This window comes from Diospyros lotus, chromosome 1, assembly GCF_014633365.1.
Source record: "Diospyros lotus cultivar Yz01 chromosome 1, ASM1463336v1, whole genome shotgun sequence".
NCBI classification, from domain to species: domain Eukaryota; kingdom Viridiplantae; phylum Streptophyta; class Magnoliopsida; order Ericales; family Ebenaceae; genus Diospyros; species Diospyros lotus.
In genome coordinates this window covers 38,421,364-38,436,682 of record NC_068338.1, presented here as the reverse complement: position 1 = coordinate 38,436,682, position 15,319 = coordinate 38,421,364, and the positions used below count along the sequence as shown (strand labels likewise).

Here is a 15,319-nt window from a genome sequence, read left to right as displayed (position 1 = left end):
CAACTTTTTATTTTTTCTACTTCCACTCAACATTCAAGAAAGAGGCAGAGCCCACTGCAAGACCATAATATATATATATATAAGAGGACGGCACAAAAAGCTAAACCAATCGGGGGCAGATATATAAATATGAAAAATACTTTGGTAGATATTGTATTTAAATGGATATAAAAATAATATAAGATAAGAATTAGTCTAATTTAACGTTATTAATGGACATGTATACAATATTATTAATTATTCGACATATGAAATAAGCTAATAAGTTAGTTGGACATGTATATAAAAGATTGATTAATATGTCGATGTCTTAATTTAAAAAAAATGAAGAAAGAAGAAGTGAGTTTGTAAACAAAACGCAATTGTTTGAGTCAAATTTACGCTCATTTATCAAGGCCTAATAGGAGCAAAAGTTTAAATCTTTTCGCGTTTTCCTAATCTAATTCAAACGTTTGAATTTTGATAATTGAATATCAATTTACTCAATTGGATGTAAATTTATTTAACATGCAAAATTAATTTTATAACACTTCATTTTTCTCAAGAGTGCGTTAACTCGCGATTTTAAAAATATTTTTCATTTCAACATATGTTCGACATAAATCATTCCTAACAATTTCGTTCTATTATCTTAGCATATCAAATTTTAAAATTAATAAGTTAAGACATATAACATCATCATAAAATATGAAAGTAAGATCGAAATCTCAATGATACATAACCGAAATTCTTTTATTCATAATATAGAAACCGTATCATTACTTACGTGACATTTCGACTCAAAATACATAGAGATTAATCCCATCAGCAACACAACTAAACATCTTAAACATAATCAAAATATATGCTAAGAGTCTCCAATGTAATTAACGATTATATCTTGATAACCTTATTTCCTTTGACGCCATTGCTTTTACCTGGAACGTTTGAATATTCTAAAAACATACTTCAAATTAGATGCTAAAATATCTCTCTGAGAGTTTAAAACTTTATTGGCATAACACAAGAGAATCTCATACAACGCTTAACCCATATCACGAAAAAAAGTGTTATCTCTCTAAAGGCAATATAATCACATTGACTCATTGGTATAACACAATTCTAATTTAAGAGGGGCAATATCAACGTATCTCTCTGATATCTTGGGAACAATTGTTACCACTCCCGACACGGGAGGGTCAATGTCAACGTAGAAACCTTGCTCACCACAATCATGTTAGAGATTACGTTGCCACTCAAAAGCATCCCGAAACACTACCTATGTTCGACACATATGCCAATGCTATAACCACAACATGTAATGATGCATTACATAAAATGAAATTTCAATGCACGTGTAAACAAACATTTTAGATGAACCATCCACATAAAATCAACCATTCCCATGCCAAAACCATTGTATGAAACAAAATACAGTATAGGGTTGAATCATCTGAAATAAACCAAGTTTGAAATATAAACTTTCACAAATTAAAAATCATTTGTATAAAACAAGCCAGGTTTTGATAGTAGAACCACTCACCTTGAACATACTCATCAACACCTAATTTTCTCATAATTTCTCCTCATTTTCTCCTAAAAAATTTTAAAATAAATATCTCCTTAAGATTTTTTTCAAATTTTTCTCTACCATAATTCATAAAATATTCTTCTAAAAATATTAATTTTTTTTTAAAAAATATCTCTCTACACGTGCCCTTAGCCACACGCCCTGCGCATGAAGACTGCGTGTGTAACGCACGTGCCGATCATTTTCTTCATTTTTCTAGTCACCGGAGATGTTCCGATCACCGAACTTCTTACACCACCTTGAAGCCCTCCTCAAGTCAATCACCTTGGCACTCTTAGGTGCCCGAAACAACCACTGAAGAAGCCCCAAATCGACCAAAAATAGTCCGGCTCCAACGATACTACTCGATTTTATGGCCACATTCGAAACCTACTCAAACTTTCATGAAAACACTCCAAATTCTCCAGAAATGATGCCTAAAACCCCTAGAACAAAATCCCTCTATCTAATCTCTCAAAAACACTCCCAAACTTGAGAGATTGGATGCTCTATTTTCAGCCGAAACTCTCGCCTATTTATAGGCAAAATTCAGCTATTTCGTGGCCAATCACAGGCTATTGCGTTGCCCACAAGCTTCCTAAGATGATGGTGGCCATGCCCTGGCAAGATTCGGTCGTCCCATTGCCAGATTTGGCCTCCATGTGCGGCGGCAAGTCGGGCATGCTACTGACAGCAAGTTCTAAAAATTGTACTTTAGCCTTCCAGCTTTTTCCTTTTACATTTTGGCCATCTTCCTCAAGTCCTTAGACTTTGATAATTTATCACATGAACCCCTAAGTCCCATACTTTTCAATTGGCCCAATAAATTTAGAAAAATATCATTTTCACCATTTTTTCAATTAGAATTAAAAAATTACACTTAGGCTCGAATGCGTGTTTTGACCGCAAACTATTTTGTTTCATCCCGAAACCACTAAAGGGTTGTTTTATTAAGAAAATTTGAATTTTCTCAAGGTTTCGTGGACTTTCAGAAAGTCCCTTACCATCATTTGGTCTTTTAAACTATAATTTAGTTGTATCAGGAACTGTCTCTGTTTCGATTGTTTTCAACTTCATAAATCTCTTGTGATGGTCGTCGATGTCATATATTTTTCTTTAGAGATCTAAGTTTCGAGGCATTCCCTGCTATCGATTTGAAGACTTATTTTACTATCAAGCTAATTTTTTAGTATTTCAAACTTATTTAAATTACATGACAACCTTATACCAACACGAGGTATTACAAATTTGAGAGGCGTGTGCTATTGTTCATGTGGCACACCACCTGTCATTAAAAAATATTTGAGTGGGCCCCACATGTATATGTGTAAAAAAAATAAAATACTATGTTAAATATATTCGTTATATATAGTGAGAGAAAAAAAGAAAATGAAAGGTAGGGGATGAAGCGACGACGACGATGACAAATGAAGAGATTGAGGTGACGATGTTGGACTGGAAGCAGCGATAGAGACCAATCTGGAAGGAGGAGGTAAACTGGTCGTCTCTCTTTCATTGTTGACTTTCATCATCGTCGCTACTAGTAGATCAATCGTTGTCTCCAGAGCAACGCTGTCATCGCTGCCTCCAGCTCAACACTGTCGTCGTTGTCTAGATCTTCTCATTTGTCATGTCTATTATCGCCTCATGTTTCTAGATGAACCATTGCCTCTAGCCTAGTGCCATCGCCATCACCAAGATCTCCTCATTCGTTGCGTCTATTATCGTCTCTTGCTTCTAGATCAACCGTTGCTTCTAGCCTAGCGTTGTTGCCGTTGTTGTTGCCTTCTCCTTCCAGATAGACCTTTATCGCCACTTCCAGCTTCTAGATCAGCCACCTGCCTCTAGCCCAACACCATCGTCGTGACGGTCAGTGTTGCTCCATCCCTTGCACATCCTTCTCTCTGTATGTATGTATGTATATATATAAATATATATAATATAATATTTAACATAACATTTGTTTTTTTACATGTATACCCATGCATTCTAAATTGATTTCGGATATTGAATAAAATTATATTCAATTGAGTCTGATATAATTGTCTAAAATTAAAAAATATTTAAATTAAATTATAGAAATATAAAAATATTTAAATTTTTGCTACTATTAACCCTTTTATCAAACAAAAAGAAACAAATTAGCCCCGAGGTACATGTTAAGTGATTGGATTATGATATGTTAGAATTTATACCAATAGATCGTGGATTCGATTTCTTATCCTATATAATGAGATAAAATCTTCACTTACAATTTTTCACACCTACAACAAATTAAGAAATTCTACGACAAATTAAGGAAGACCGCGACGATGCATGAATGGGTTGAAAGAGAAGCTTTTTTGTTTGTAGTAGTTGGTGCTGGACCATAAATATGCTCCACGCCCACGTGTGAGATATGACTATGATATATATGTAACAATTAATCATGAATCCATGAAGGTATCCAGCTACCTGCGCCCGTGATCTGTAGCCAACTCGCCTCAGCAACTTATGGCGACAGTAGAAAGCAAACCTTAAAGAGAAACTCACCCACGTAAAGCACTCTTCCATGATCGATGCCGCCTTCTTCCTTTTCCTTATAAGCTTTTGACGAGTCTCCCGTTGATCTCATATATTACTTTCGGCACTCAACCCTTCTCTCACCTCTGTTTTTCTTAAACCCACCGCCGCAGCGAGATGAATCCCACCGTGAACTCTTCCGACGCCCATGTCGAGGTTGAATTTCCCGGCCAAGTCGACGGACTGAACCGCCCCATGCTGTTGCCGCAATCTCATGCCAGATCAAAATCGTCTCTATATGACGAGCTGAGGAAGTTTCAAATATGCCTCAAATGGTGCGCGCTTGATCACTCCACATTATTGGGTAAACTTGTGTCGTACATAACGTTCGCTCTGCTCACCATTGTCGTCCCCGTAGCGAGCTCTCTCGCCGTCCGGCTCCCCGCTGCCGACCCGACCTCCATCAACAAGCTGGTGCACCTGCCAGAGTCCGGCTTGGCCACCATCGCCTTCTTCACGCTGTCGAGGTTCTTCAAAAGGTATTTCCCCTTCTCTTTTTTCCCGCTGAGAAGTTTGTATTGTTGGAGTAATCTGTACGTAGCACGGATAAAATAATTGGGTGGATGCAATCAGCGGACAAATGCAAGTGGGTGATGAATTTTAACAATTCATCCCTGGCTACTAGGCTGATTTGATGGGCTAAATGAATCAATTGAATTCTCAAGATTTTTGTAGTGTGTGTATATATGTATAAATGCATATAACATTGCTGAAGGTTGTGCCTGGTGTATGAAAGATTGTGTTCTTAAATGAAAGGACGTATCTTTGAGTGAACCAATTTGTCCATTAGATGAAGTGTTGTGTCCTTGAATGGAATGATATATTACGTGTCATTTAATTTGATCAATTATAGATATCAATGGAAGATGAGAACCTTTCTGTTAGTTCTTTGGTGTTTAAACAGTACTTGTTCAGTAGTCGTTAAAAATATTTTTAAATTTTTAACTCTAATAGATACGGTCTTCGGCAACTCCTTTTCCTCGACGGCTTGCAAGAGGATTCACACTACGTTCAACGTGGCTACACTCGCGAGCTCGACAAGGCTTTCCGACACCTAGCTTGCATACTTCTTCCCTCCTTCTTCGTGGAGCTTGCGCACAAGATCGTCTTCTTCTCCACGGTGACAATCTTCATTAACTCGCCGAGAGGAGTTCCGTCGAATTCCCTCGTGTTCGTGTTGGTTTTGGCTTCATGGGTTTATCGCACCGGCCTTTTCTTGCTGGTTTGCTTCTTGTTCAGGCTCACTTGTGAGCTCCAAATACTTCGATTCGAAGGGTTTTACAAGCTCTTGGAGGGATACGGATCAGACGCAGGAGTAATATTCGAGGAACATTTGAGAATCAAGAAGCAGTTGCTAGTTACAAGCCATAGATACAGATTTTTCATTATTGGAAGCTTGTTTACAATCACAGTAAGCCAACTGGGCGCCTTGTTCCTGGTCTTGGCATCAAAATTCCAAAAGAGTTTCTTCAACTCCGGCGATCTTGTTGTAAGTTCTAGAAGTTATTTATTGATACCTTCATTTAAAATTTGCTCAAGAAAATAAAGGTGAATCCTTAATTATTTGATATATTTTTTTAAATTTATATATGTATTTATATATTTGATACATAAAGGTGAATCCTTAATTTATATATTTGATATTTTTAAATTCAACTCCGGCGATCTTATTTTAATTTATTCCTTTCTTCCTCATTCTTGGCTTACACATATCATTAATGGCTGGCAATTTATAATCTAGGTTTGCTCAGCTGTTCAGTTAAGTGGCTTCTTTTTATGTTTACTGGGTGCTGCAAGAATCACTCACAGAGCTCAAAGAATAGTCTCAGCCGCAACTCGATGGCATATGCTTGTGACTCGAGTCTTGGATGCACAGTCTAACCAACAGAAGACTGATCAAATGATCATTACACAATATGAGAACCCAAACCCGAACTCAGTCCCGAAATCCGATTCCAGCACAGGCGAGTTAAATCCATCCTCCTTCCACACCAGACAAGCTCTAGGTTAGTACTTTATCTTAACCATTTCAGTTATTTGGTTTAATGTTTTACTGTATATAGTGTGAACTGTGAACATAGAAGTCATGTAGCTAGGTCACTTGATTTCGAGTTGATGGATCAAATTAAGCTGATTTATATAACTATTTATAATATCTTTTTTGATGATATAATTATTTATAAACTTTCTGGTCGATGCAGTGATTTATTTGCAGCACAACAGTGGAGGGATTACTCTATTTGGATTTGCACTTGATCGAGGATTGCTTCACACACTCTTCGCCTTTGAGTTCTCCTTGGTGTTATGGATACTAAGCAAGGTGGTTGTTTTGTCATAAATTCATCAATTTTACCTCTTTTCATCTCTTTAAGAGAGAGATCACTTTATGTATTATTAATTCAAATGATGCTTAGCACAGGGCCACCTTAAAAATATTTGTGGACCTGAACAACGGTCACTTTGTGGCTCCTTAATAATATAAATAAATATTAAGATTATTTATTTTTTATTTTACTTGCATACAAAATCACTAATTAAATTTTTGATAGATAAAATGAAAAGATAAAGAGTACGCAATTGAAGAGACAGCGCTAAGTTATGGGACTAAATAGTGAATTCTAAGTTAAGATCACATTGCTTTTAACCCGTCGGGCACTTATTTTATTAGAGTAGGTAACCCAATTTAAGTAGAATTTAGGGATGAAATGACAAGTGCCACGCTAATACTAGTCCAAGCTAAAAGGCACGTGCATACAAAATCACTAAGAATTGAATAAATAAAAAATATAGAGAGTTTACAGTTACGTTTTGAAATTAAAAAGTCATCAATTTATTTTTTTCTTTTTTTAATATCCAGATCAATATAGATTTCTCAAACAAAATTTTTGTTATCCAAAGAATTATTTTATCAAATTATTTTATTAAAATAACGTCACTTTTTATTCTGTTTTAGTTATATTATTGATTTATACTCTATTATTTTTTATTTAATATTAAAAAATAATATATAGATTTAGATAGTGGGGGTCTTCGTTCAAATAGAATAACAAAATAAGTAGAGCATGAATTTAAATAAAAATTAATATAAAATAAAATTAATAATTTTATTTTTAAAAGATAAAAAATATATATTTTAATTAATAAGTGATTTTGGGACTCTACTTTTTCGGCCCTAGGTCCTATGCCTTGAACTGGGGCTGATTTAATATATTAATTTAATTATGTATCTTCATAATAAAGTTAATGAACCGAACCCATATAATAAAATAAGGATTTGGTATTTAATTATATATTAGTTTAAATATTCATTTTGACTAGTCATTTGGGTAATTAATTGAGACAGGTTACTCCTCTTTTTTTTTTTTTTTTACTTAATATTTTATAAGATGATAGCAAAATCTTTATAATGCTACGATATTAAATTAACGACATTTTAACACTTGTGACACTGTTAAAAAGTGTTACTGTTATATTATATGTCTCGTCTCTTAATTAAAAGTTACCTTATTTTTTAATTTGTGACAATTACAACTAATTAATGTCACTTTATATTGCAATTGAGAAGGATATCACATCATCACTTTAAAATAAAATGCAACATTTTTTATTAATAATATCATCATCATATAAAATTAATAAAAGCTATATTATTATTATTATGTGATTTCGTTCTATTATTCACTTCAAGTAAGTCTTATATTATTCGATGCAAATAAAATAAGAGAGAAGGTGTTAGTTCTATGAAGAGTAAGATTCACACACCCATCTTTGCATTTCACGTCGGACAATATAAGAGTTGTGCAATGCGAATAACATAACAAGATTCTATTATTATGATCATTAATGAAATATTTATGATATTGTTATTATTTTGCAAATTAATCAGTTAATTAATTATTATTTTTTACTTTTAATCCATATATAAAGATAAAAATAGTAGGACCTATTATAAGCAGAACAGCCTGACCAAATCAAAAGTCAAAACCGTCCTCATGTTTGTATACTTTTCGCACGCGTCACGGCTAGCAAGAGGGAATAAGTGAAACTAATGATAATTAAAGGGGTCAAAGTGTAATAAATTCGTGATTTAGCACCTGCAAACCAACAAGTCGAGCAACGTATATGGACCTCACAGGCACAGCGCACTGGGAGGGACCAAATCCACCAAAATACATGTTGATGCTTCTGTTATATAACATAACAATAAAGGATCGAAGCAACAGAAAACGGCATATTTTTCATGGGGAAATAAGAGAGAGAGAGAGAGAGAATGGGATCGCCTTCAATGTCATTAGGGTATAACAGTCGGGAGCTTCACAACGTGTTCGTGTACGGCAGTTTGATGGCCGAGGAGGTTGTTGGAGTGATACTGAAGCGCGTTCCTCAGTCTTCTCCCGCCACTCTCAATGGCTTGTCAGTCTCTTTCTCCCTTGATTCCGCTTCCGACCTTCTTCTTCTTCTTCGCATGTTTTTCAGTTTCTTGATTTTATTACGCAAGTTATGATCTGGCTATCCACAATATCCTTTCATTATCAGTTATTTCTTCTGTTTGCTGAAGGTACGCAATTTGGTTTTTATCTTGTTCTTTGTTTTTTCATGGAAGTACACTAATTGTTAACCTTAGATGACTTGTGCAATTTCTTGTATTCTGGCCATTTTGTTCAGGCTTTCCTGCATCATAAATTAGGGAATTTAGGGAACAGGTTATTTTCTAAAATGAACTAATTTTATCCTTCTCTTTTCCCTCGCACTCGTAGAAACTGTGGAGAATATGGAATTTTGGTACATGTTGATAGATAATCATTTCTGGTTCCGTTACTTCGTGTATTTGGACTCTGCCTTTCATGTTAGATTGTAAATACAATTGGCTTATTGTGGTATCCATTATTTTTAAAATCTCATATCATCTAAGTGTAATTGCATCATGATCTCATTATGCAATCCTTCGTTCTTGTAAGTTGTGAGTGCTCAATAAGGTAATGAAGCATGCTCAAGGCTCAGTATCAACTCAATTGAAGTCATGTGTATGTTCTCGTTTCTCCTTAAATTAGGTAAACATTTGATTAACAATTTTTACGTTTTTTCACCTCTCCTTGTAGCCATAGGTTTAGCATCAAAGGACGTGTTTATCCAGCTATTCTTCCCATGGAGAATAAGAAAATTACTGGAAAGGTTTGTGTGAAAAATCTTGGTTAATATTTGTGATGTGTCACTGTTTTTTCTAGTTCATTGTGGTGATACAATGCCCCTATCTATGGTTGCCCCAGAATCTTGAATCAAGTTGTTAAAGACTTAAAAAGGCTAAGACAGGTAATTCATAGGGAATATCAATTATGATTCCATAGGGAATTCCTGGAAGCATTCTGGCCAGGAGTGTATCTCATATGTATGGACTCAAAACAAAATGAAACATTTTACAGATGCCACATTTTGTCTTCATAATAACAACAAAGATGTCAAGTTTCACAATTATGTCTCTTACTTCTTTCCATTATCCAGCAAGTGCTTGTGGTTTTCAGTTACCCTTTTCTCTAGTTATTATATTTACCAATTCTTTTTTTTTTAGTTGGAGAAATTTATCTTTCTTGATAAGGTCTAACTGTCAATGGAACTTCAACTGGGTGAACCCTGTACACTAGATAGAAGCTGTCCTCTCCAACTGAAACAAGAAAAGATCGTGTGAAACAAAAGATGAATTTATCTCTCTATGAAACAATCCATTCAACAAAAGAAGCAAAGGAGGTCATACAAGTAGGTGAATCCTCGTCCAACTATTAAAAAGGGAAATTAGAATTTGTTCCCTTCAGAAAATGCAATTACCTTCTATACTTTAGAAGGCTCTTTTATTTTCATATGCAGCACACCAAACAAGCACAAGTAATGTCCCAAAGTGATCTTGATCCGTTTCTTGGGCATTGTGTAATTGACCCCAAAGATGCAAGAATAAGTCCCCACATGATACCAGACAATGTAACATGAGATCATCCATCGACTCTCCCTCATTGTTGCATAGGTAAACTATTTAGCTAAGCCAGGTCTTGCTTTCTCAAATTGTCAACAGTGAGTATTGAGCCTGGAGACAAGGAAAGCCACTTTCAGAAGTGCCCTCACTTTCCAAATAGCCTTCCAAGGAAGCTATTAGGTACTCTAGGTAAGGTTCTTTGTAAAATGACAGTACAAAATTTCCACCCCTTCAAAGTCCCTAGCTACGCTCCCCTTGTTTGGTGCTGGGCTTATCCTTAAGTAATCCAAATAAATCAATCATGGAATCCAACTCTCAATTTTGGGGATTTCACCAAAAGATTAATACCTATACAATACCCATGTGAGTCAGAGAGAACAAATCTTTTAGGAAAGCAATTGTGTTCCAGGTCAATTCAAAAAGGTTCAGGAAAGTCTCACGTAGAAGTTTATGCCCACATCAATTGTTGTCATCTTGCTTGCCAGCTCTACAGAGGCCATAATGCCTTGACTATAAAATCCTTGGATTTTGTAGAAATCAATTAATCCCAGTTGTAATTGCCACAAACATCTAAACGCATAATGACTGCTGCAAGACGGATGTAGGGGAGCCTCATCTTACGAATCTCAAAACCTGTAAGCCACCCAATAGACTCCACCCTTTTGCAAAGTAAGGCTTAAGGTCTTCCCAACTAAGACAAATAGGATCCCTATTTAAGGCCCCCCTTTATGGACACCAGTAAAAAGAGTGAAATTTTTTATTATGGAGATACAAAAATCAATTGAACTGCACTGCCTAGAACCAAATCCCATCTTATTTAAGACAAAAAGCAAAACTCCAATTGATATGATTAAAGAATTTTTAATGTCTAGCTTACATATATTATCTTTTAGCACCAACTTTAACCCTAGCATCTGTAAACTCATTGGCGACCAAGATGGTGATGAGAATCTGATGCCTGCCAGCAAAGCCATTATGGGATCTAGACCCCTGCCTCCAACACTAATGGGGAAAAGGCAATTGTGAACCCATCTAAGCCAGGGGCCTTATCTGCACTCAAACTCTTCAAAGCGCCCTGGAACCTCTTCCTTTGAAAAAGGCCTTTCAAGATGACATTTTGGTTTCTAAAGATGGACTTAAATACCAACCAGAAACAGATAGCCTTCGGCTCTCTTTCTTGATATAAAAATTAGCATAATACTCCAAGACAGATTGAGATAAAGCCTCCTTCACAACCTCCTCTAAATTTAAAACAAGTATCCTTGCAGAGTTCTCCCTTTTATTTGCTTTTGTCAGCTTACCAAAAAACATAGCATTCCCATTACCCTCTATAAAGGAACACCATCTGAGACATTTGTTTTGAACAGATTTTTATAATGCCCAAAACCTCCCTACCTCAACTTTAAGCTCTACTCTAAGATTGCACTCCCAATCTGATGGCTTGTTGAGTCCCCCCTTGTCATAAAATGTTCTAATTACTTCTTACAATCTACTAATTTTTAATGTTGACATTCCCAAAAACTTCTCAATTCCACCTTTTAAGGTCCTTTTTCAACACTAATTACGTCTATTAGTCTTCTCTTCACATGTTTAAATCATTTTAATTGCGTCTCGCACATCTTATATTCAACAGGTGCCTACCGAATCTTATTATGGAAAATCTTGTTTATATTCTTGTCTTTTTTGTATTGTCCCACATCTAGTGTAAGATTCTCATATCAATTACACTTGGATTATTATATGTTGATACGTAACTATTTAACATTTTGAGCTATATAACAGAGATGGTATTGTAGCCATCCAATGAAACTTCTGTTTTAGGTTAAAATGAATTTTATGATGGCATAAAATATTGGATGCATTTCTCCATTATAACCTTGGCTTAATTCCATAAGTAATATCATTTATAATCTCACATTTTTTTTGAAAAATTGATTTGGGATATCTGAATTGATTTGTAATAGAAATAACTTGATCTTGAAATCTCATTATGACATCATCATACTTATACTTTTACTAAAATGACATTTTATATATTCAGTTTTAAGCCTATTCAATGTGAAATTTTTGGATTCTAAGCCTCTTCTTAATTCTAATTTAGTATTTAAACATAGTATCTCACCTACTAGGCCAATATCATTTGCTAATAACATAAACCAAGGCACCCCTTCTTCGATGTGCTTTGTGATTTTCTCCATCACATGAGCAAAGAGAATGCTGGTCCTTGATGCAATCAGTATATTCTCCACGTTAACACATATTTTTGCTTAATGTATGGATCTTTAATATCCTATATACAAGCAGTTGAGAATTTTTTTTCTTCTGTAAAACTCTTTGGCCTTTACAAGGTTCCTTTGGGAACTTTGTCATAAGATTTTTCCAAATATAGAAATATTATAAGCAAATTCTTCTGTTTATTTCTGGACCTTTTCATTAAATTTCTTATCATGTAGATAACTTTCATTGCTGACCTATTACGCATAAAACCAAATTGGTTTTTTATTTTTTATTTTTACTAGGTAAGCCAATTTGGATTCCAGAGGCCTTAATTTCTCTTTTTCACTTTCAGTCAATCACTCTTTTCCAAAGTTCCATAGTATGACTCATTATTTTAGTCTCTCCATAACTTTTACAACTTTGAATCTTCTTTTATGCTCTTTCTTTTCTCCACTCAATAAGCATCCTCTTAGATTTAAGGATCATGTTAAATAATTTCTTTTCTCGTATTATCTAATCTAAGTTTTACCTTTTTTCTTCGTCTTCATAGTTTGCTATACTTGTTTAACAGGTATGTCTATAGAGTATGTAATTTCCATCTTTTCAAAATTTGCAAGACGTGTTCGCATAATATTTATTTCATTATATTTATTGAATAACTTTGAAAAATACTCATTCTATCTCTCCTTGTTTGTTTTCTCATTTACCAATGTTTTTTATTTTCTTCTTTCATGCATTTCACTTGTTTTGTATTCTTGTTTTTGTGATTTAGCTAGCTTATACACACACACACACACACATAGATATATATATATATATATGTATGTCTTTTGTGTCATCAATAGTACAAATTTTCACAAGCTTTTTAACTTTATTTGATTGTTTGCCTTCTTTGTTTCATTTTTACCAAAATATATGTCCTCAGATTTTCATTGTTAAGGCATGTATATAGAGTTTTATAGTACACTTTCTTAGTTTTGATTTTTTTTTTCTTGTATCTCCTCACTATACTACCATGACTTTGTATCTAAAAGAGTATTATGGATTTTATTCAGGTTTAAAGAGACTGTATTTTTGTAACAAGCAACCCTTCTACGTCTTTTTTATTTTTTTTGGTTTAATTGACGGCTCATCTGCAGGTCCTCTCAGGTATCACATCTCCCGAATTAGATTTATTGGATGCTTTTGAAGATATTGAGTATGAGAGGCGCACTGTTGAGGTCTCTTTGATGGTATGTATAGCTGAAAGCCTGTAATGATCTTACACTTTATACTCATGATGTAATAATGTAGGGAAGCATAGCATTTTCTTTGCTTTTTTTCACCAGTAGAAAATTTTGGTGGCTAGCTTATTTAACATGGAGATGGGGATGTGCTAATGAGTTTTAAGATGGCATGATGTAACTGAACTGGAATTTTAATGAGTTTGAAATGGACGACCAATTTCAAATAATTGATTTGATGTGCAACAATAAAAGGGGAGAAAAAGGCAATCACAATTTTGTTTAGCAAAATTTTTGAAGGCTCATAGATGTTACTTCTTAATAGGTTTATGTATTTTCAGAAGTACTTAACTTGAGAAACTATGGATGTTTTCTGCAGGATGGTTATGAGAAATTACAGGCTTTTGCATATGTTTGGGCAGACTGTAAAGATCCAAACTTATATGGAGAATGGAATTTTGAGGTGATTTTATTTTATTTCATATTTAGCTTTTGTTCCCCTTCCAGTTTCTAGATGATTGTGCTGTTGCAATTACCATAAAGACAACCTTTTATAATTGAAAAGAGGCTCAATGGCAGGGACCCGGTGGTTTGGCAATGGAAGAGTCCCTATGCACTGTCAAACATATGATAAAATTAAAAAATATAATCATAATACTCTTGGAAACACATCAAGGAGATCAGTGCAGGTTTAGAGAGAGTTCCGTGAATGAATATCCATTTCACCCTAATTTATATTCCTGATACCATTGTTATACTGTCAAGTGTCAAATAATCTGATTCCTTTGATGTTGCACTTCTGTTATAAGCTGTGTCCAGCAATGAAAACTGTTTGAAGGGCGCATATTGTACATTTTCTTTGATTCTACATGGTTATTAATTAGTGGCACAGATGCAGGGGTACATATCCTGTCAGTAACACAAACACCTAGAACAGGAGGTGTCAGGGAAAATTACTAAATTAAGAGATCGCCCATTAGTGTAGTTAAAGACAAGTTTGGGTAGAATTGAATCTTCCATAATGTTAATTAATGTCATCATTCACCCAGAATGGATTTACGTGTGTGGAATCAAATTTTGAGTAGATTGAAAATGTGGAGTTAGATATGTTGGTCCATCCAAGTTGAATAGAATGGAAGCGACATGGTTCAGGCCACAAGGAAATTGTGAAGAATAAATGGGTAAAACATAGGCATGGAAGCTTACAGGGAACACTTCTTGCATTGATAAATGGCTAAAAAGTTTGTGGATTGCCATGCGAGTAGCAGAAATGGATATATTCTTCTAATTGATAATGTTTTGATTCCATTCTTGTTTCTTTCTGATGTTGCTGCTTCATCATCATTTCTGTATTACTTTTACAAGGAATGGAGGCGAGTTCATATGAATAACTTCGTTGAGATGACCAAGGGTTTTATGGAAGAACAAGAGCTACCTGAATCAAAGCCAAGAGTGGCAACCTATGAATCTTTCTACCAGCAGCAGTAGGGCGGTGGCGGTGGCGGTTATACACTGATGATATTCACCCATGTCTTGATGTTATCGTTTGTATTTTCAGTTCTGGAAAATGCTCATTCCTCACATCTGGCCACATGGTAGTGTGTTTATTTGTCTTCCCATGGTTCTGATATGGCTGGGATGTTATTAAATATTTGGAGATTATCTCTTCAGTAATAAAACTTGCTTCTCTCCATGTATCTCACCTATCTCCAAAACTATTCGTCTTTGCTTGAAAGAATTCATGAAGAGTTTTAAGCTAATTGCCAATTACCTAATGTTAACTTCATATATTTGGAGTTATGATTA

The 15,319-nt window shown here is 34.7% G+C and overlaps 2 protein-coding genes across 2 annotated transcripts; both read left to right on the top strand.

Annotated features, from left to right (window-relative positions):
- Nucleotides 1-4,181: 4,181 nt before the first annotated feature.
- On the top strand, nt 4,182-6,575 carry LOC127796306 (uncharacterized). The gene is made up of 4 exons (XM_052328388.1): nt 4,182-4,590; nt 5,066-5,600; nt 5,853-6,117; nt 6,313-6,575. The coding sequence occupies exons 1-4, from the start codon at nt 4,229-4,231 to the stop codon at nt 6,447-6,449; spliced, it is 1,299 nt and encodes a 432-aa protein (XP_052184348.1). The 5' UTR covers nt 4,182-4,228; the 3' UTR covers nt 6,450-6,575.
- Nucleotides 6,576-8,281: 1,706 nt separating this feature from the next.
- On the top strand, nt 8,282-15,210 carry LOC127796312 (AIG2-like protein D). Its single transcript, XM_052328398.1, has 5 exons — nt 8,282-8,524; nt 9,211-9,283; nt 13,430-13,522; nt 13,893-13,976; nt 14,879-15,210. Exons 1-5 carry the CDS (start codon nt 8,382-8,384, stop codon nt 14,999-15,001), a joined length of 516 nt encoding a protein of 171 aa, XP_052184358.1. The 5' UTR covers nt 8,282-8,381; the 3' UTR covers nt 15,002-15,210.
- The last annotated feature ends 109 nt before the right edge of the window (nt 15,211-15,319 follow it).